The sequence below is a fragment of the Lissotriton helveticus genome, chromosome 1_1 (genome assembly GCF_964261635.1).
Source record: "Lissotriton helveticus chromosome 1_1, aLisHel1.1, whole genome shotgun sequence".
Classification (NCBI taxonomy): domain Eukaryota; kingdom Metazoa; phylum Chordata; class Amphibia; order Caudata; family Salamandridae; genus Lissotriton; species Lissotriton helveticus.
In genome coordinates, this window is record NC_136057.1 from 2,049,140,714 (window position 1) to 2,049,162,079 (window position 21,366).

At 44.9% G+C, this 21,366-nt stretch overlaps 1 protein-coding gene across 1 annotated transcript in view; it reads left to right on the top strand.

Moving 5' to 3' along the window:
• ADGRL4 (adhesion G protein-coupled receptor L4) overlaps positions 1-21,366 on the top strand; it is a 654,086-nt gene that overhangs the window by 618,182 nt on the left and 14,538 nt on the right. The window contains exon 14 of the mRNA XM_078644908.1: positions 5,027-5,118. Within this exon, the coding sequence (XP_078501034.1) occupies positions 5,027-5,118 (92 nt within the window). The remainder of the gene's footprint in view (positions 1-5,026; positions 5,119-21,366) is intronic.

Genomic DNA, 21,366 nt, shown 5'->3' on the forward strand with positions numbered 1-21,366 from the left:
GGAATGAAAAGCAGCTTGTTTTACCAGTGTATAATCTCATGTATGACCAAATGAAAGGAGAACCACACGAGGTATATATATATATATATATAAAATATATGTATTTATTCTAAACACACCCCTCTAGTCTCTTTATGAGGCTAGAACCAAAGGTACATTGAGTAAACTGAATTAGCACACAGTAAATTAGCAGAATATACTTTGAGCCCTAGGGGCGTACCAAACCATATATTAAGAAAGTGGTATAAGAACCACGACCGACATAGGTACAAGACCTAGAGCCTTTAGAACCACTGGGGCCACCAGGATCCACCCAAGGTAGTGACACAGGGTACCCACGGGAGACGCGTGCAATGCCTAAACACAGCCGCGAACGCTTGCAATGCCTAAACACAGCCGCGAATCACCATTAACTTCTATGGGGAAAGTTGCGGTTGGAAATTTGAAGATTAAGGACACTTAGAAGAGGACTTGGAGCAAACTCCTTTGGAACTGCGAGGTTCTAGAGTCAACACCCATGGGAGTACCGGAGTACTCGAGTTACCTCACCCAGGGAAGCCGGGTGCATAGGTGTCTTTTCGTATCGGGTTTCGTCGTCGATTTCAATGGCGAGCTGCTGAAAAGGGTTGCTGGCGACCAAGTGGAAAGTGTTCGGTGGATCCAAGGGTGGATCGGAGATGTGAAGAACCTGAAAGGAGAGGGGCAGAGTCTGGGTCACTAGCCAGTGACCAGGAAGGTGATAAGCAGATGCGCACCGATGTCGGGTGATTTCAGGTGAAGAAGGTGAAGCTTGACTCTTCAGCCACGATGACCAGGAGGCATCGATGATGACCAGGTGCTGGATTCAAGCTGTCCCACAAAGTATGTCGAGTGCTGCGGTGTCGGTTTCCGGATTGGATCCAACAAGCCTTGGCAACAGCAACCAATGCAGAAAGCAGAAAATGGCTTGAGTGCAGACCAGCAAGGTTTGAGGGTCTCACCCTTTGGAGGGGAGCCAGGGCGCATCTGAAGCAACCAGGAAAGCCCATAAAACAGAACATTTACCTTTGTGGGGACCCACCAGTCAACGGACTAGGGATCGCAAAGAGGCTTTGAGCAGAAATGCTAGAAGCGGGCTCACGGAACACTCATGGAGTGTAGGCCCACAATCTTTGGTGCAGATGGTGCTCGGGGATTGGACTACAAGTAGCCCAATGCACAACTATGGGAAATCTCGGGAAGTAGATGCACTTGCAAATGTGCATGGTGTCCATGAGTTCTGGTCCCACTCGTCATTCGTGGGGGCTGCGGGTCTCAGCTTTGCGGGGATCTCGTGTTGGCCTCTGAGAAGTCTGGAAGTCCATGTCCTGAGTCGCAAATCTGTCGGAATTCAGGTGGGAGCCGTGGCAATGCAGACCCGCAAGATGTTTCTTTGGTGCCTGTGGAAGTTGAACAGGGGAGTCACTCCTTGACCCCCAGGGACATTCTTCAGTCTTCTAGTCGTATAGAATGTCAAAGTTCCAGGATATATGTTGCAGAGTTTCATCCAGGTGTAATCTGAAGTCCTAAGGACTGAGGTCCCATATGTATACTAAGAAAGGGGTTTGGACATACTATGGGGACCCACCTATGGGAGGGTGTGGGAAGAGGGGTGTTAACACCCATTCCCTTTGTCCAGTATCAGACCAAATTAGGGGCTGAGTGCCCCTGCAACCGGTTTGAACTGGGATATGCACAGGGACACCAAGTGTGCCCGCAGCTCTGTCTGAAAAGCCTTCTATGGATGCACCCACCCAGCCCCACTACACTAAAGCCTGTCTGGGAGGTGGTTAGACCACCCTGTGATAGGAAACCTATTGTCCAGGCCTCCCCAGTCGGAGTTTTGTCCAGCAGCAGGAGGTCAGACTCGTGTCTGTGGCTGCAGCATCCATTTTGTGATGCTGGGGCTCTTTTAAATGATTACTGGTTAGGTCAGTGTGTACATGTCTCTCCCTCTAGAAGGCTGGAAATCTACTCGCGCCGCAAGGACTGGTGGGGGGTAGGTTTTTAAAGTGTTTGACTCCAAACACAACATGTTTCCATGCAGCCATTCCAAAGTTAGCATTAACAGTGAGGTTATAATACACTTAAGAGTATATGGTCTGGCTGCATCACAGAACAGCTACAGAGAATTGATTCTGAAAGCTGCAGAGGGGTCCTGCTCATGCATAGGCACCCTCTCACACAAAACCAAGCACTCTGCCTTCAGGATTGATAAGGCCTGCGATAGTAGTGACTGATAGGTTTATATGTGTCAGTGATATAAGGTAGATATAGGTAACCTATACCTCAGTAAGGGGCACATGCGCCACCTTACCCAGGCTGCAGTAGCAGACCTGTGGTGCCATTTTGGAAGGCTTCCCAGGGGTGGCATACTACATGCTTCGGCCCCTGGTAGGCCTCTGGGGTACCTATGCCCTTAGTACCTAAGGTACCATATACTAGGGACTCACAAGGGTATCCCAGTAACCGGTCTGGAGTGTACCTAATGTACATGCAATCAATTTAGAGAGGAAAGCAGATATGCTGGGGCCCTGGAAAGCAGGATCCCAGCCAAACTAAGTCAAAAACCATCAAAACACCCCCAAAAAAGTGGGGGTAACCATGTAATCAGATTCCACCTTCCTACACCCTTACGTAGGAAAAACACGGGGTCAAGCATTACTTCAATGTGTTTAGCATATTCATCGATAAAGTTACTTTTTGCACATGATAAATTTAGGGCCTGTTTTGTAATTAGGTGACTATTTGTATTATTCACTGGCTTTATTCGCAAATTAAAATTAATGACAGAAGGTATTTCATGGGACCTGTTTCTACCTATCGAATATTGCCTTTCTTCTTTTTAGGCTGAGGGGATCCCACAGAATCCTTCCCTGTATGAAATGTATTACAGGTTAAGATAAAATCACCAGAAATAATACAGGGATTATAAGACTCCCCCCTCTGCCCACCATGTGCTTACTTATTGCCTTTGCAGTCAAGAATAGCTTCTGGGTCTACATCTGTGCCCAGGACCCTGGATAAGCCTTCTTAGTGACCCCCAGACTCTCCTCCACACATTTAATTTCCGAGTGGATTGTAAGCCCTGCAGTAGTCAAAAAACGTGTTACTGTGGCTGTGCATGACTGATCCATAGGAGGTATAGCTGAGGCAACAGACTGTCTTTTACCCATTTTCCCAATTGGAATCAGTTGTAGCATTACAAACAGTCAGGCCAAGAGATGTGGCCTAGCCCAGTCTCGTTCAGGAGCTGATGGGTGCAGACAGGCCTGCTCGTGGCCCGGACTTCGTCCTGGCACACGCCTGGGCAAAAAAAACTTTATTAAATGTGCCCAACCGGTGTAATTCAGGTGCCCCGCCTACTCACGTGGCACACTGCAGGGCCTTTTGGGCCTTAGAGTCCTGCCTGGCGTTTCCAAATAGCGTGTGCCTGCCCGTGAGAAAAGAATCCTCCTTAAGTGCAACAGACCAGCACGAATCAGGTGCCCTTCCAAATAGGGCAGGAGTTAATAGATAACCATGCATTTGTGCATGCAACACATGTAAACAGCATTTGAGAATGCCTGGGATTATATTTGTAGGCACATTAAAACTAAACCAAATTACTTTTTCAATGATTTTTCTATGAGTGTCAAATGCGCTGAACTGGTCTGTACTGAAGATTTAGACTGGTGATACTTTCAGGGTCATTCGGAGGTTGTCAAATCAACTGCAAGTGGTGTTTGTACATTATTTAAAATTCTATGTTGAACTGTTACATGAAGATTTCTGAAGAAATTTGAGCAGAGAAAGATCCTGGCTTACATTTTCTGAGAATGGTGTGTTTTGTAAGACTCACGCATCAATGATGTAATGGGTCAGGCTTTGTACTGCAGTGCACTGGTGAACAAGCAGTCTTGCATGTGCCTGGAAATGAAAGAATACCATCAAGGACACTTTTTTACATGTAGACAACATCCCACGGATAAGTGTGCGAATTTGTAGAAATTGCATATTGCACATGGAAATATCACTTATTCAGCGTGCCCATTGCTTGTGCCTGGTTTCATTTGGATCTGGAATTCTAAACCTATTTATGCAATGCTTCTTATTTTCATGTGTCTTTGAGTGAAATCCTGTATGTGTGTGCATACTCCTGTCCCTTTACACTTAGTCATGGAAAAAAGGTTGTGAATGAACACATATTGCCTGTTATCATGTCAGCAGATCTAACAGCACATCAAAGACAGTTCCCCAAGTTTGAAATATGCACTTGATAGTCAATATACTAGTAAAACCCCTTAGTTTAACTAATAGTCTCATCGATGTTTTGACTTTAACCATGATTCCAAAGGTCAGCATCAAAATCCAAAAATAATGTGAACACGACAGACTGTGGAAGTCCATGGAACGATGAATGTTGATAGCGGCAATAATTGGACTGAATTAATTTCCCAAAACAATAGATCAAGACGCTGAGCTTAAGACATCGCAAATCCTCGCTGACAATGGAGTAAAAAAATTGATTAGCACTCTATATTAAATACTGAGATTGCCTGCATTTCATGTTTGCAGTTTGAAGGAGAGACCTAAAATTGACAGGCACAGTAAGTGTGCGTGGCATCTGCCTTAGTGAGGTGAGATCTTTAAGGTGGTGTTAATAGCCTTACTCCTCACCAGCTGCCTAGTGTTAATAACTGTTAGATGCTTTTTCCTTCTATAGGTTTTGTATGTCAACAAGAGGTGGGTAATAGAGATGATGATTGTATGCTCATCAGTGACTGAAATAGACATATTGTTCAGCTGCAAATGTGGTATGTTTCTTTCAAACACTTTTAACATTCAACTTTTGTTTAGGACATCGTAGTGCTACCAATGAATGCCATTGTTTTGAAGTGAGATAAAAATATGATTTTGATAGAGACTGTCTAAACTGAATATAGCATTAAGTCATCTTTCATTTTCGATCTTAAAAGCAGAAATAGCATTTTAATAGCCCTTTGTCTTTTTATATCAATTTATGTAGGTCAATCTGATGGCTTTTGGTGTAATTATTTACAAAGTATTTCGACACACAGCGATGTTAAAACCTGAAGTTAGTTGCTATGAAAACATAAGGTAAGTTCTAAAGATTCACAAAATATTTTTCATAAAACCTTATATCGTTAACAAGTTATTTTAAGATGTGAATGAAAAAATAATCTTACTACAGACAAATCCCTTCTACTCTGATGGTTCACAAGACTTAGGGACACATTTATCCAAAGATCATACAGTGAATTGCTGCACTGCATGAAAGGGAAAGGGAAGGAATGTGTCATAATTAACATTATATGGTACATTCTTGTCTTTTCCCTTAGCCTGTCCACAATGTGCTGCCTATCTCCAACACAGGAATCTTTGCACTATGGTACAAGGGTACCGGCTTTGTAAGCAGGATTGTTTTTGTGGAGGAGGGGACATCTTGCTGCACAAAAACAATCCACATTAATGAGGAAAAATAACAATATATTTTCTTTTTACATTTCACCAGAGGATACGTAGCATTTTGACACATTCCCAGTTCTACCACTAATTGTAACAGGGAATGTGCCAAAATCCATCAGTGGATGCATGAGAACAGCCATGCTGCAACCATGGAACACCTCCATGGGCCAGAGTAACTCAATGCAGAGGTTTGCACTGCGTTGCATTACTCTAGATTTATCCAGCCATTCAAGGCCACACAAGGTGTCCTTGCACTGCCTGATAAATCTTACTTAGTAGTTGCATCGCCTTTGCGCCCATTGCGTGGAAACTACTTGATCAATCTGCCCCTTAATCTCTTTCTTGTATTTCACCTATGGTTAGAATAACCCAATTTATATCTCTGCAACCTTTATAAACTTATATATGGATTTCATTCTTACCATCATAATCATTACAATCTTTTACTCAAAAAGTTCTCTTCCTGTCCACTCAAATCATTGTCAATGTTTTTAGTCTAATCAAAATCAATCAAATTATTCACAGCATCTTATCTAATCTTTGTTGCTCCCTTTGTATTCCACTGGTACCCTGCACATGTTGCATCTAGCAAAATAGTATATAGTAGCCTAGCTTTATCTCAACTTTACAACTACTAAAACATTTACTCCTACAATGAACATTTCTTGGTTGGATTTTTGTTAATTCGTATTCATTATCTCCTGCTTCCTCCATCTTCCTTGAATTATTTTGAACTTTGCTACTAAATTACTTTGTGAAATATTTCACACCTCACATTTCACCTGTGCCTGTTATCCGTTGTTAATGAAAATTGTGCAATTATTTAGCACAACCCGTTCCTTAAGGTTAAAAAAAATCTTCCAGTTGCTTCCTCACTAACTGCACCCCAGAGATGTAAAATACAAAATAAACTTTTCTTAAACAATGGCTCATAGAACTAGCATCAACATGTCTCAAGCCCAACTTCCTGTGTAAGTCCTTGAAAATGATACTTTAGGTATATCATCAAAGCCTGGTTCACAATGCATGCTTTCTACAAATGTTGTACATCGCAATTATGTTGACGTCATTCCCTTGATGCTCTGTAGAAACAAGGGTGAGGTGCCATTACAGCGGGACACTGATTGGGAGGGGGAATATGCAGGAGAAGTTTAACAGAACACTAGGAACGGCGGCCATTTTATAACAATCAATCAGTGTCGCATTTGTAAAACTTAGAGCTTCAGGCATTGAAATTGACAATTTTTTTGTACTTTTGTATTTGTATTTGCAGTGAAGTTAATACATTTGCATAGCACCATTGTCATTTGTATGCCCTCACAGCGCTGGAGAACGATAACATTGGAAAAATGTTATGAGGGAGGGGAGACAAGAGTAATATGCAGTCTGAAAAAGAATTCTGAAAAAAAGTAACAGAAAAAAGCAAACACTTATAGGGAATGCAGAATTAAGTAAAGCATGTGAAATGTAAGCAGAGCAGCATAGTTACCTGAACAGGTTTACACTTATTATTTAGAAATTAATTAGTGGTTTTGCCTGAAAAGTTAAGGACATGACTAAAGGGCCGGAAGGGATACAGGGACCAGCATGCACCACTAAAAGCCAACAAAAGCTATTCATGCCAATTACGAGTATAGAGTTTGAAAAGAGAAACAATTGAGATGTAAGGTGCGCAATTCATTGTACAAGGTTAAGACTTTTGCGACAGGGCAAGTAGTCTTGGGCCATATGGCCCTGTTAACAAATTTTCACATTAGGAGTTGACAAAGCGCAAACACTGTAGAAGGAGTACACTAACTATTCCTCATCTGTTGTTGATTCGAGGGCAGAGTATGGAAGGGTGCAAGGATTTTTAGTGTTGCAAGCTAAATAGGATTTTATTTTAGCGTGCTCCCTCTGCTGAAAAAAATAAGGGTGTTGGACTTTTATTGTTTTTGGTGTAACGCAGTGGCAGTGTTAAAAGGATGCTGTCGTACTGTCGTACTTAGCTAAATAATAGAATGATCATTCTGCAGAAGGTTTGAGACTGCAGATTTCGCCATTGTTGTGAGTAAGTGAGGCTGTGTTTAAGAACAAGAAGCTCCACGCTCATCTGGTTTATCCCCCCCAGAATAACCGGACCTGCCATCAGAGCTCACCCACCGCTCTGGTACTCCTAGCAACCACACCCGCCCCTCACTATGCCGCATCCCCCCACCACCCCTAGGGAGAACATGTCCCCTACACTGCCCCCGTCCAGCTCTCATCCCCACACCTACCTTCCCAGTACTCCATAGCAACCTTGCATGTCCACCTCCATGTGACACCCCCCTTCTCCCACAGGGAGAACAGGACCCCTAAACTTCTCCCCATCGGCTCTCACTGCCACCCGCCACCTACCGCTCTGATACTCCCTAGCAACCTCACATGCCCCCACCACACAACATCCCCTTCACCACCCCATAGAGAACAGGACCCCCCTACTTCCACCTTTGGCTCTAACTCCCATCCGCCACCTGCTGGCTCTCATCCCCAACCACCACCTGCCCTCCACCCACCCCAATCCACTCCGAACAACCTGAACACCCACCTCCCCAAACCCACAGGCAAAAAAGCATCATCACCCCAGCAAGACCCCTCACCACACGACATCCCCCTCACCATCCCCATAGAGAACAGGAATCCCCTACTGCCCAGACCCCACACAGACAACACAACCAAAACAAGGCCACACAGCTCCCTGAGATTCTCCCCCCAGCACGGACACCACAACCGCTACTAAGCTACCCAACACCCTAGAGTCTACCACCCTAGGCCCAACACACCCGCACAGGACCAGTCCTGATACCTCAAAGAATTAGAGACTAAGCGCGACTCTCCCTGCTGGAAACCCAGATAGCAACTATAATCTGGGGCTTTAGTGAAATCCTAGCCAACCTCGCAGTGCCCCAGCAGCCTTATTGCGCCCACTCCTCCACCACCCACACACAACAAAGACCGTCCATAGTCCACCCCCAGAGATGGGTAGATAATCCCCTCCCCAATCTGACACAGAGACCCAAAAGAACTATAGACGCTATGTCTGAGAGTGATGCGGCGGATCTCGCCTCCTCGTACGACAATCCTATGCTGTCACCCTCCAATCCAAAATCCAGGTGATCACTGGACTAGGAAGAGAAGAAGACTCTCTGAAATCACCTAGACTGCAGACCACCTGCACTAGCATCCCCACTGTCCCCCTAACGAAGAAATCCAAAACAGGGACAACTCCCCCGAACTGCATGCTCATAAACATGCCACAGAACTAGCAGAATCCATCCTCACTCACCACATAGACATAGCATTCATCCCCAAAACCTGGCTTAATGATTCCTCCCTACCACTCCTGGATACTCTCGTTTCCCCAGGCTTTATAATCACCAACAAAGACAGAAGAGACCAAAGAGGAGGAGGCATAGCAATCATCCACAGAGACAATTTTTCTGGGACAGAAACAGACTCCTTCAACTACAACACCTTTGAGTGCCTAACCGTCAACATTAGCACTTGCAACAACAAAACACTAACCTGCCATCTTATCTACCACCCCCTAGGCAACTCCACCACTTTCACTGAACACCTGTACGACCTGATTGCCCACTGCTCACTACGAAATGTAAATATCCTAATTCTGGGTGACCTCAACCTAAAATGGAATGAAGATAACAACCCGCTAATACAAAACCTGAGTGAGTTGCTACACAACAACAACCTTACGCAACACTGCACAGAAGAAACTCACAACAAAGGAGCAATCCTAGAGGCCATTATCGCCAAAAGTGACTCAGTGACGATAAATCACACCCTGCCCGTAGATTGGTCTGACCACCACTTAATCCTCTTCCACCTCACTCAGCCAGTCACTCCACAACCCCCCCACCCAAGAACAGCCCAATTGGACCAAAACCTTACTCAGATCAACTTGACTGACCTGGAGGAAAATGTCAACTCCCTCCTCACTACCTACACGGATGATCTATCCACGACAGAACTTACTGCCCATTACAACACATCCCTGACATCCATTCTAGACCAGATAGCCCCTTTGAAACTAAAAAAAAACAGGAACATCCCATCCAGATCCTGGTTCAATACGGACATCAACTACAAAAGGAGACAACTTAGAGCCACAGACAGACTTTTGAGAAGCAACCCCTCCACAAGCCTACTTGAACAACACAAAGCAGCACAAAGAAAATACAAAAAACACATCTGTAGGGAAAAATCCAACTTTTTCTGCTCTGCCCTGGACAATTCAAAAAACAGACCCAATGAACTGTTTAAAATCATCAAGCAACAAACCACCAAGCCCCCTGTACCCTCCACCCAGGCCTCCAAGGAAATGTGCGAAAACTTTGACATCTTCTTCGAAGAAAAAATCTCCAAAATTGAGGTCTCACTAGACACCAGCGCCAACCCCACCTGCGAAAGCCTGCCCCCAGCTTCAATAGAAAGAACATGCCTGCACCACACAAATACATGAAAGTCCTTCAATCCCATCACAGAAGCCAAGATTATCAAGCTAATCTCCACCCCAAAACCCGCTTCTCACGTCATTGACCATATACCCACCCAATTGACCAAAAACCTCAAACTCTCCATAGCCCTGTTCTGGTGCAGAATCATCAACAGCTCCCTAAGAACCGGCATCATACCTGAATGCCTTAAAGTCGGCCAAGTAACGCCACTACTAAAAAAAAACAGTCCTTGACTGCATGGACCTGAACAACTTCAGACCCATCTCCAATCTCCCCTTCGTATCCAAAATCCTCGAAATATGCGTCCTCGCACAACTGACTCAGCACATGGACAACATCAACCTTCTTGATCCCCACCAATCGGGATTCAGAAAAGAATACAGCATTGAAACGGCGATCCTCAACATCACAGATGATGTCCATAAGTCACTTGATACCGATCACTGCTGCCTACTCATTCTCCTTGACCTATCGGCAGCCTTTGACACAGTATATCACCAACTTCTCATCAAGGCCCTACAAGAAAGGATAGGTCCCCATGAGATAATCCTCGGTTGGTTCACCTCCTCCCTCCTTAACCGGTCGCAAAGGATGAAAATTAAAAACTTTACCTCTGACCTTCACCCCATCAGCAGGGGAGTGCCCAAAGGTTCAGTGCGCTCACCACAACTGTTCAACATATACATGGAACCCCTCAGCACCATACTTAAAAATTCTAATATCCCTTTCCACCTTTACGCTCATGGCACCCAAATCTATCTAGAAACCTCCTCCCCAGATTACATCCTCAAAATAAACTACACTCTAAAAGAAATTCAACACTGGTTGTCCCAAAATCACCTTAACCTCAATCAGGACAAAACAGAGATACTCCTCATCTCCAACAAACAAGATAACCCACAAATTGCAGAATGCCTTAAAGCTGTGGCTGCTCTAAACGGTAATTCCACCCTGCCTAACTCCGTAAAATCACTAGGAATCACCCTGGACCCAAAACTGGACATGACAACCACATCAAAAACTTTGCAAAGACTGCCTTCCTCAACCTGAAGATTCTCTACAAAATTAAACCATTCATCCCTAACAAAGACCTCAAACAAGCCACCCAGTCATTGGTGCTATCCAGAGTCGACTATGGTAACGTTACCTTAACAGGCACGACAAAATCCCACCTAGCTCACATCAAAACAACCCTCAACGCAGCAGCCAGAATGGTCACCGGAATCAGGAAATACTATGACATTTCACCAGCACTAAAAGAACTAAAATGGCTCCCAGTTGAACAGCTGGCTAATTTCAGAATGGCTTGCCTCACGCACTAAGCCCTACACACAGGAAAACAGGACTATCTGGCCACATAACTCAAGAGGTCCGGTCAGACAAGAAACCTTAGGAGCTCCAACTCCAACTCCCTCTTTCTCATTCCCATGAAAACACGCGAACAAAAAAACGCTGCTAGGTCATTCGCTGGAAATGCGCCCAAAAACTGCAACTCCATCCCAGCAGATATCAGATCTATCACGTCCTTCGCAAAATTCAAAATACATCTAAAAGCCCTCCTCCTAAGCCGCTCTCTCCCGAATGGATAGCCAGTGCCTTCTCACTAACCCTGACTCCGTTGCTCTTTGACTTTGCATCACACAGATCCACCTTAGCCAGCTTCTAGACAAGTGTGCAAACAATGAGGGTTGACTCAGATTCTCTCGGACTACCTCAATAAAGCATTCAACGAGGCTACTTCAGGACTCAACTACTACCTCAAGAATCCTCAGCATTCTTGGACTTCCGAACTTCATGTTTAAGACTGCTCCACTATGTAACTCTTATGAAACACTGTTGTAAAACACTCGAATACCCCCAGGTCAGGTCAGCGATATATAAAAGTCCTAAAATAAAATAAAATAAAATAAAAATTTGGAAGCCACATATGGGAGTGTGTTTTTAACGTGCATGGCAGAGTGTAAATGGCGCAATGTAACATTGTCGCCCTCTGAACGACAAGCTAGGCAGCAGCAGTCATTAAAAAAATGCAGTCAACGAGACAATAACATTTCTACCTACCAGAATGAAGAAAAAAAAGCTTTGGAACTACAATTGGTCTTATGCTGCTTGCCATACACGACTACTGGAGGGAGGGGGGCTGTTGCGAGGGGGGCAGCATAAGGGTGTGGGGGGTTTAAGCGAAGAGAGGCACCCTGAGTGAGCAACTAATAAAGCTTTGGAACTACAATTGGTCTTGAGCTGATTGCCGTACACGTGTGATGGAGGGAGGGGGGCAGTGCGAGGGTAGGTGGCGTGAGGGGAGGGGGGCTTAAGCGTAGAGAGGCACCCCGAGTGGCCAACTTATAAAGAGCAGCGTTACTTGTCAGTGGCCTCGCAGGCTGACATTTTCTGATTTCACAGCGCTCACGCTCTCTTCTTCAACCTGCAAATGGTTTGTGCAAAGCAGCCTTGAGAAACTCATGGCAACTCCCACTGCTTTCTTCTGGCCACACCACACGTGTTAAGAGAGGTCAGAAATGCTGGAGTCCCCGGGACAGCGAACAGGGGTAGGAAAAGCATCAAGCTGTGAAGCGATCCCCCGCTGAGTACTGGAAGCAGTTAGTTGAGCTAGCCACGTATTTTGTAGGCATTATGCTGGGCCGCCATTGAAAATAAAACAAGCCTTTGCAATGCAACAGGAATCACATTTATGCGAGACCGAATGCATTGCAAACGGGACTGCTAGAGGGGGAGGCACGGGAAGAAAATAGTGCTCACAATATAAGAAGCTCGCCAACTTGATGTTGACGAGCACGAGTGAGGAAAGAAACTCTGCAAGCTCTGTGTAATGCAGAAAACTCAGCAAACTCCACGAGTGGAGTTCACCACGTAGACTTAATGGAAAGATCAGTTTATGCCAACGTTAGCCCACAAAGCATTGTGTAATGTCTCTGTGAAACTGATCTGTTTGTCTACTACAAGATCATGCAATACTGGTTTGTGGTGATGGCGGCAGAACATAAACAGTGGTTAATGCAAGGCATCCCAAATCTTCACCAGGATCAAAAGGTTTTCATTGTGCACCTTCAACAAAGATTTGGTGATGCTAATCTTTAAAACACTACTTGGAGCTTACATTATAACTGAAAAAGACTCTTGCACAGACTACAGTGGTGTGTCGCACTCTTGGTGTGTCTGTGTTTGAGTGTTGTTAACATGCTGTACTCATGCTCCATTAGAAAGCCTATAATGCTGGAAGAGAGTCTTCACTACCCACATCATTCTCAGAACAAACGCCCTCAAAATAAAGTTTTATTACGAGGGGGGTGCACCAGTAAAATAAAATCATGGAAACTGGGCAGGAAAAATGTAAGTATCATTTTTGATCTTTTAATCAGCAGCATGTCCAAGGGCTATGAAGAGTAGAGGGGTGAGCGACATTGCACAAAAGCCAGGTAGTTGCCAATTTGCGTTCAATCATCAACACTTTTCCCTCACCAAGAAGGCATTCCTCATAAAATAATTCCGATAAAGTTGACTTCAACCGACCAAAACCTTAAGCGAACAACACAGTTTAGCTACATGACCGGTTAGAAGCTCCTGTCAAGAAAAGGATCAGCAAATGCAGAGCACTTGACAAATTACCACCCAGCTCAACAAAACATTTCAAAACCCTTCAGTACACCCATCCAGCTCCGGCCTTAAATATTTAACAAACAACTAAAAACCAAAGTCAACCAAAAACCCATACACAATTGGTCGAAATTACAGAAGCCTATGCACAAGCATCGCTCATGAGATCTTGCCTGTGACACCTTTTGGCTTTGCCACTGCTATTTTACACCAAATAATCATCACATATGCGCACACACGCACGCACCATTGCCATCTCTGAATTATTTTTCTGAAAACAAAATAAAAACATCTCATTAGTCCTACGCTTATGCATGTTCATGCATTGCAACCATTTAAGAAACGTTTTATATTTGTTTTTAAGAAGAAACATTCTGAGATGACTATTGTGTTTGTGCACACATGTGTGCACGCTGGCCGCCCTTTTGGAATGAATTAAAATCAATTTGCCGATGGTCTCCTGCCAACATCGTGGGAGGCAGAGATTACAGAGCACAGGGACTGGGAGGGCAATGTGTTGCAGTTGCCGTGGCTGATACACATTAAAGAGAGCAATACAGAACAAATTGGTGTACTTGTTTGAAATTACAATGCACACATTAATCTTACATACATATTTACAGTAGAACATTTTAAATAACAAAGGGTGTTACAAATACGCTTAGGAGCAGCATTTTACTTTGCTTGCAGAAGTGGGGGGAGGGAAGGTGCTTGTCAGATCTCATCCGTGATCGTGTTCCCTAGTCTCGGGTCTTAGCAGGTCATAGCAAGTAAAGGCCACATGGATATGATTTTTCTCCTTGAATTTATTTTTGTTTACAATCTTGCCATATTGCTTCCCTAGGAGCTGCTTGTGCCCACACTTATTCTGATCTTGGAGGTGAGGTACGAAGGGGATGCAATGAGACGTGCTATATAAAAGATGCAATAGATCGTAAGAGTAGTGCGGGCTAAGAGGAAGAGCCTAAGATCAGGTCTGATCATATGTGGGGTATGTCTGCAAAGACCTATTATAGCATTCTGGCCCTGTTTTCAGAAGGGTGTTGCCCCTATTAAGGTCCAAGTGAACAGATCATGTTAACGGCAGGTCTAAAGTCTTACTCAAGAAAGAAGCATTTACTTTCTGAAATCTGACACAGGAATAGTTGGCGCTCTTTGGTTTTCACTTCCTGAGCGATGTGTTTCAGTGTGCAAGTCGAGTGACCTGGCACTGTTGGCCAGCTAGGAAGTCATTCCATGTTAATATATTTGGTCAAGTTGTGGTCTTCTTACTGGGAAAATCTGAAGCAATGCATTAGGCATCCTAGGAGTCTATATTGAAGGAGTGTGTGCTGAGTAGGGCTTAGGTTTGAAAGTGTTGAAGGCTGCTTCTGGATCCAAGGAAATGAGGAAGCAGGGGTTGCCATTGTCGGCCATGTGGAGTGCATCATTCCCCACGCATATGGTGTCTGTCGCTGCTGCACTGCAGTCTGGATTCTGATTGGTAGTACTTCAGCAGCCTGTCACTTGATATTTGTGTGTGGATGGCTGCCGTCGCCTTTCCAATGATTTTTCTAAGAAACAATATGTGCGGGAATTGGTGATGGTTAACTATCTCCTCGCCATCAAAGTTGGGATTCTTCAGGAGGAGCACGAGTTCCTAGTCTTCAGGAAATGCATAAAGATGCCATAGATTAGCGAGTCTTTGAATATTTTGAGCAAATGGCCGAGTGGCACATCTGATCTCTTGTATTAAGGATGCTGTGAAAATCTTGTATGTATACAGTGTGGCTTTAGAACAGATCAGAGGACATTGCACTGTCATCCGAGTCTAGGGTGTCAAAGATGATTCGTTTTTGGGAGTTTTAAAGAGAGATTGAGATTATGAGGCTAGGTGAGTCACAGATTACAATGCATTGACTGCGGTTGTCAGTCTTGTTTGAGAATACATTTTTTATGATGTGCATTTCTCCATTACGTGGCTGGAAGAGCACCTGGTATGTGGTTCACCAAACTTCACTATGGGCCAGATGCATCAAAAAAATGTTTACGATTCCCTAATTGTGAATCTTTTCAATTTGCAATTAGGGAATCGCAAAATGGCATACATGAAAGTGTGCAGTATACTTTCTGCGATTCCTAAGTGGTCGCAAATGACCTACCTCATTAATATTAATGAGGTAGGTCGTAATTTGCGACCCCCTAGGAATCGCAAAAATCACAGGGATGGGGGCCTGTGGGATCAGAAGACCACCATGTCTGGGAATGCTTTTAAATAAAGCAACCTTTTTTTGTAAAGCAGCCTGTTTTCCTTAAAGGAAAATTAGATGCTTTACAAAAAGAAATGTTTTTCTTTCATTCTTTAAGTCCAGGCAGTGGTCCCTGGGACCACTGCCTGGACTACCATTCCCATTCGCGAATGTCTTACCACCTACTTGAAGTAGGTGGTAATATGTGAATGTTTTGCAACCGCATTCACGGTCACAAAACATTCATGCATACTGTTAACATTCGCAATTTGGAAGGGACGCCCTAAGCATGCCCTTCCAAATAGCGAATCGCAAACCCATTTTGCGATTAGGTAACAGGTAACGAATCGCAAAATTGGGTTTGATGCATCATAAATGCATCACGATCGCAAACAAGGAGAAAAATGCTTGATGCATCTGACCCTATTTGAATTTCTCTAATTGGTAACAACTTAGACAAGCAGACCAGCACCTAAAACTGCTTCGGCATTAAAAGGGGGTCCTCATCACAAGCTCTCACATTTTGCATTTGGTTGGTTACAGCAGTTGCAAAATTTGACCATATCAGAGTTAAGTGGATGCAAAATTGGAGGCTCGAAAACATGTAAAATGGTTTTGGAATGTTAGTAGTTTGGGATTAGACAAGCAGTTTGTTCATGTACGTGTGCAAGAGGGTGTTTGGGTAAGATGTATTAGAGTAACTCATGTAATCAGATTTTCCAGACTTAACATAACTCTTGTGGCTAATTCAACTATCTCCCTACCACTCACAAAGACAGGGAACCTTGACCTACTCTTGTGCATGAGACAACATCTCTGAAAAATGGCAGCAAGAGAGGGAAGACAAACAGCACGGAAAATGACAAAGTCTTAAAAGAACTAATTGCCAGAAAGAGAATGTGGGAATTGGCACAATACATCGAGGCACAGAAATGTGAGGAAATCCCATGGAAATCTTAATATTGCAAGGCATGAATGAATCACAAGGTAGCTCTTGTGTTGAGGCTGTTGTGCATTCTTTTACATTTCATGTCCCTTTGATGGAGCTATGAAGGTCGAGGATGTACAACAAGACTATGAACCCTTATAATCAATAAATGGCCGCAACAACAAGGGGCTTTCAAGGAACTACAATTAGATGGATTCAAAAAGCAATAAAGTGGCCAAATTGCCAAGATGTCCCAAGGGGACCTTCTGGCATTGTTCATGATTAAAAAAAAAACATTTAGCATCCTTAAAATGCTTGATCACTACAAACTGTATTGCTCGAGAATCTTTCTTGTGTTGAAAAATGAACAGAACTGCATTATTTATTTATTTATTTATTTATTTATTTAAAGTATTTGTATAGCGCAGCTATCACCTTACAGGCATCCTGGCGCTGAGGCTTCGCGGGGTGGCAGCACGAGAAAGAAGCAGAGCGAAAAGTGACCAGCAAGTTAAGCCTTCGGAAACAGCCAGGTTTTGACACGTTTCCTAAAAGGAAGAAGTTCCTCATTTTGGCGGATGTCCAAGGGCAGACTGTTCCAGAGTTTAGCGGCAGCAACTCCGAAGGATCTGCCCCTGGCACTAGCCTTCTTAAATCTAGGCACTCTCACAAGACAAGCCGTAGCTGAACGAAGTGCTCTGGTTGGGGTGTACCAGGCAAACTTGGCTTGCAAAGAGCTGGGCCCAAGTCCATGCAGGGCTTTGAAAACGAGGCAGAGAAATTTAAAGGACACTCGCTGCCTTAGCGGGAGCCAGTGGAGTTCAGCCATCGCCGCTGTGGCCGAATTCATTCTGGGCCAACCAAGGGCCAATTTAGCGGCAGCGGACTGAACTCTTTGAAGTCTGTCTAATAGCAGGCCTGGAGACTCGAGTAACAGCGCGTTACAATAGTCAAGTCGACTTAAGATAGTGCACCTGACTATTAAAGCCCGGGCCTGTAAGGGAAGTAGTGGTAAGATCTCACGTAGGGACCGGATGAGGGCAGAACAAGTGGACACCGTTTTCGCAACCTGGGCTTCCATGCTCAATTTGTTATCCATCATAACGCCCAAATTGCGAACAGTGGTAACCGGCTGAGTTTTTGTCACTGATTCTGGAGGCCAGATATTAACCGGGAAAGGGCGAGGGATCCGACTTCCAGCACAGAACAATACCTCAGTTTTGGAGGCATTGAACTGTAATGAGTTATTATGTAGCCCGCCAGCCGTATCTCGCAGACAGTCATGGAAAGACTCCAAGGGAGTCGATTCCTCACCCTCCCAGGAGAGGATGAGTGGAGTGTCATCTGCGTAATTGATGGCTTTGAGCCGATGAGATTTTATCAACATAATCAGGGGTTTTAGATAAACGTTGAATGAAATCGGGCTGACAGCCGAGCCTTGAGGCACCCCATGAGACACCGGGGAAAAAGCAGATCGAAACGGGGGGAGGGACACCACCTGCTTCCTATCAAGCAGGAAGGAGCGGAACCACCGCAGGGCACCACCACCCACCCCGGCCTCACTCAGTCTTTCCAGGAGGATCACATGATTTACCGTATCAAATGCGGCAGACAGGTCAAGCAGAATCAGAGCCACTGCCTGACCTCTGTCTGCACGCATTCGAAGGTCCTCCATAGCAGTGAGTAGAGCTGTTTCGGTCCCATGGGCTGGGCGAAGGCCGAATTGTATTTCGTCCAAAAATTGATGATGCTCCAGATGTTTAGAAAGGCTTGAGCTCACCCAGCGTTCAGCAATTTTTGCAGGAAACGGTAACAGGGAGATTGGTCTATAATTCTGTAAGCAATGGAGATACCAGGGCCTGTTTCCAAGATGCAGGAACCGTGCCACTAACCAGTGACTGATTACAAATCCTGCAGAGAGTAGGAAAAAGTTCATCTCCATAGTCTTTCCAAATTTTATGAAGGATAGGGTCCAAAGGTGATCCAGATGAAATACCTCGAGCCAATCTTCCAAGGTCCTCCTCCGTAATAGGGGGAAACTCCAACAGACAGTCCGCAGGCTGCCATCCTGGGCTCCCAACTCCAGCATCTGTACCTCCGTCCTCCGGACTAGGGGAGCAGATCAAAGTGGGGGTGATACTCAAGTTGTGAATAATGGCCTCTATTTTATCCTTAAAAAACAGAGCCAAGTTATCACAGAGAGCCTGCGTAGGAGGGGTCAATTTTTTTAAACAGTCAGGGTGAGTTAGACCGTTCAAAATCTGAAAGATGCTTTTCGAGCTATTTGCAGCGGTACATATCGTGGAGCAGAAATAGTCGGATTTGGATTTGTGAATCAGGGCTTTATATTCGGGAAGTTTAGCTTTCCAGAGCAGTCTACTAGCATTAGTATATCCTTGCCTCCATTTCCTTTCAGCCTGTTTACAGGCTAGTTTTAAAGCCTTTAGAGAGTCATTAAACCACGGAGCCGAAACTCTGCCCTTATACTTGCGCGTTTTTAGCGGGGCAAGAGAATCAACCCTCGTGGTGATCCTGAAACATAAGGTACCATAGTTCTCATCGACTTGACAATCTGAGGAGAAACTATCTTCCACCTTGAACACGGCCTCCATGGTTCTCAGCCTCCCAAGGGCTCTTCAGTCCCTGTACATAAATTCAGAGGTAGTGCCTTGTGCCTGCTTTTTTACCTCCTTGCTACTAACATAGAATTTAAGAAGGAGATGATCAGTCCAGTCCATGGGCAAAAATTCACCCAGATGTACTAGCTGTGGGACCGAAAAGATCAGGTCAAGCCGGTGACCTGCCCTATGAGTGGATTCCATAACATATTGGTGGAGACCCACACTTTCACAGGAATGAAGAAGGTTATACAGCCCTGTATCTAGGGAGCCATTCGGCCACAGATTAAAATCACCTAAAATAATCAGTTTATTGTGGGAGGTAGACATATTGGTAAAGGTAGTAAGTAACGATTGTTGTTGCTGGATACTGAAGGTCCCAGGTGGTCTATAACAGATGATCACCGTGAAAGTAGCCCCCGTGTGACTATTAATAGAAAGGCCAAGCAGCTCAGCCCCAATAACCGGGTCCATGTCTATGATCTTAAAATGCCAGGAAGCTCTATGAATCACCCCCAACCCACCGCCCCGTCCTTTAGGTCTGGGGAGGTGCAGGATTTTATATTCCTGCGGGCAGGCCCAGCCCAGCTCGATTTCACAATCAAGGTGGGTCCAAGTCTCAGTGATGAACAAAGCATCTAACTGATGTGATTCCACCAATAATTGGATTTCCTCTGCATGTTTGGGCAGAGATCTGACATTGAGAAGTCCACAGGACAGGAACCCCCTGATCACAAAGTCATTCAATGGAAGAGCAGTATCTGCGAACGAGAGGTGTCCCTCATGCGCGTGCTCACCCAAGTTAAGTAAAGTCTCACAGGAGTATAGTGGGGGGCTGCAACCGTGAGAGAGATACTTTGAGCAGCATGACAGGCACTAGGCGCGACTTGGGCGCGGACGGGCGCAGACGGGCTTGCCTTTGGCGCCCCTTCGGAGCGCCATCGGCGCGCCCGCTGCGCGCGCCCGCTGCGCGCGTCCGCTGCGCGCTCGCCCCAGTATCCTTTCTTTATGGAGCCTGCTCCCCATCCACTAGACCGCGAGTGCGGGCTACCCTAAAGATGGCGGGTCCGCTCGCACGGACGAACCTGGACAAGTAAGTAAAACAAAGGAGCAGGGTCGCCCTGTTTCTGGCAGTATGAAAACACAGTATACACCATAAAAGTTGTAGTTCACTTTTTAAAAATACCGTTTTAAGAACAAGAATATCGCCGCTAGTGCAAGGCAGGCAACCGTGCTGGCAGAGCCCTACCACACACGAGTCACCACCTCGGGAGCCAATAGAAAAGATTGCGCGCTCGCCCCAGTGTCCTTTCTTTATGGAGCCTGCTCCCCAACCACTAGACCGCGAGTGCGGGCTACCCTAAAGATGGTGGGTCCGCTCGCACGGACGAACCTGGCCAAGTAAGTAAAACACAGTAGCAGGGTCGCCCTGTTTCTGGCATTGGCTGGCAAAAGTACAGGGATCATTCTTCGATGTAAATGAAAGATTCAATGAGAAGATAAACAGTACTTAGTGGAATCGATTAGCACACTCCACTATGCATAAACTCATTGACCGTTATCCATTTCATACTAACACACAAGGTACTTGAGTACTAGAAGAGATATATGTAGACAAAATCTTATTCTGTGACGTGGAACCAGTCCTCGTCCCTAGGCTCATATAGCGATATTTGAGAGGTCGCCTCACTCATAACTTATGATGGCATGCTTCATCATAGGTGACCTCCTACTCCAGAGTAGGATGGTACTACTTTAGTGGGCTCAATCAAAATTGGAAGTTCAAAGATATTTTTTCACAGGACAATTTAAAAGGTCCAGATCAAAGATTCTTTTTTTTATTAGTGGGTATCCTTGGTACTGGTTAAAATCAAAGCATGTGGCATGAAAGTAGAAATTAATGTTTCACCTGACCACCTCAAAATGCCAACATTTTTCAGCCTAACAAAATACCAAAGCTGGTCAGTGGTCTTATTCAAGGCCAAACAAGTCCG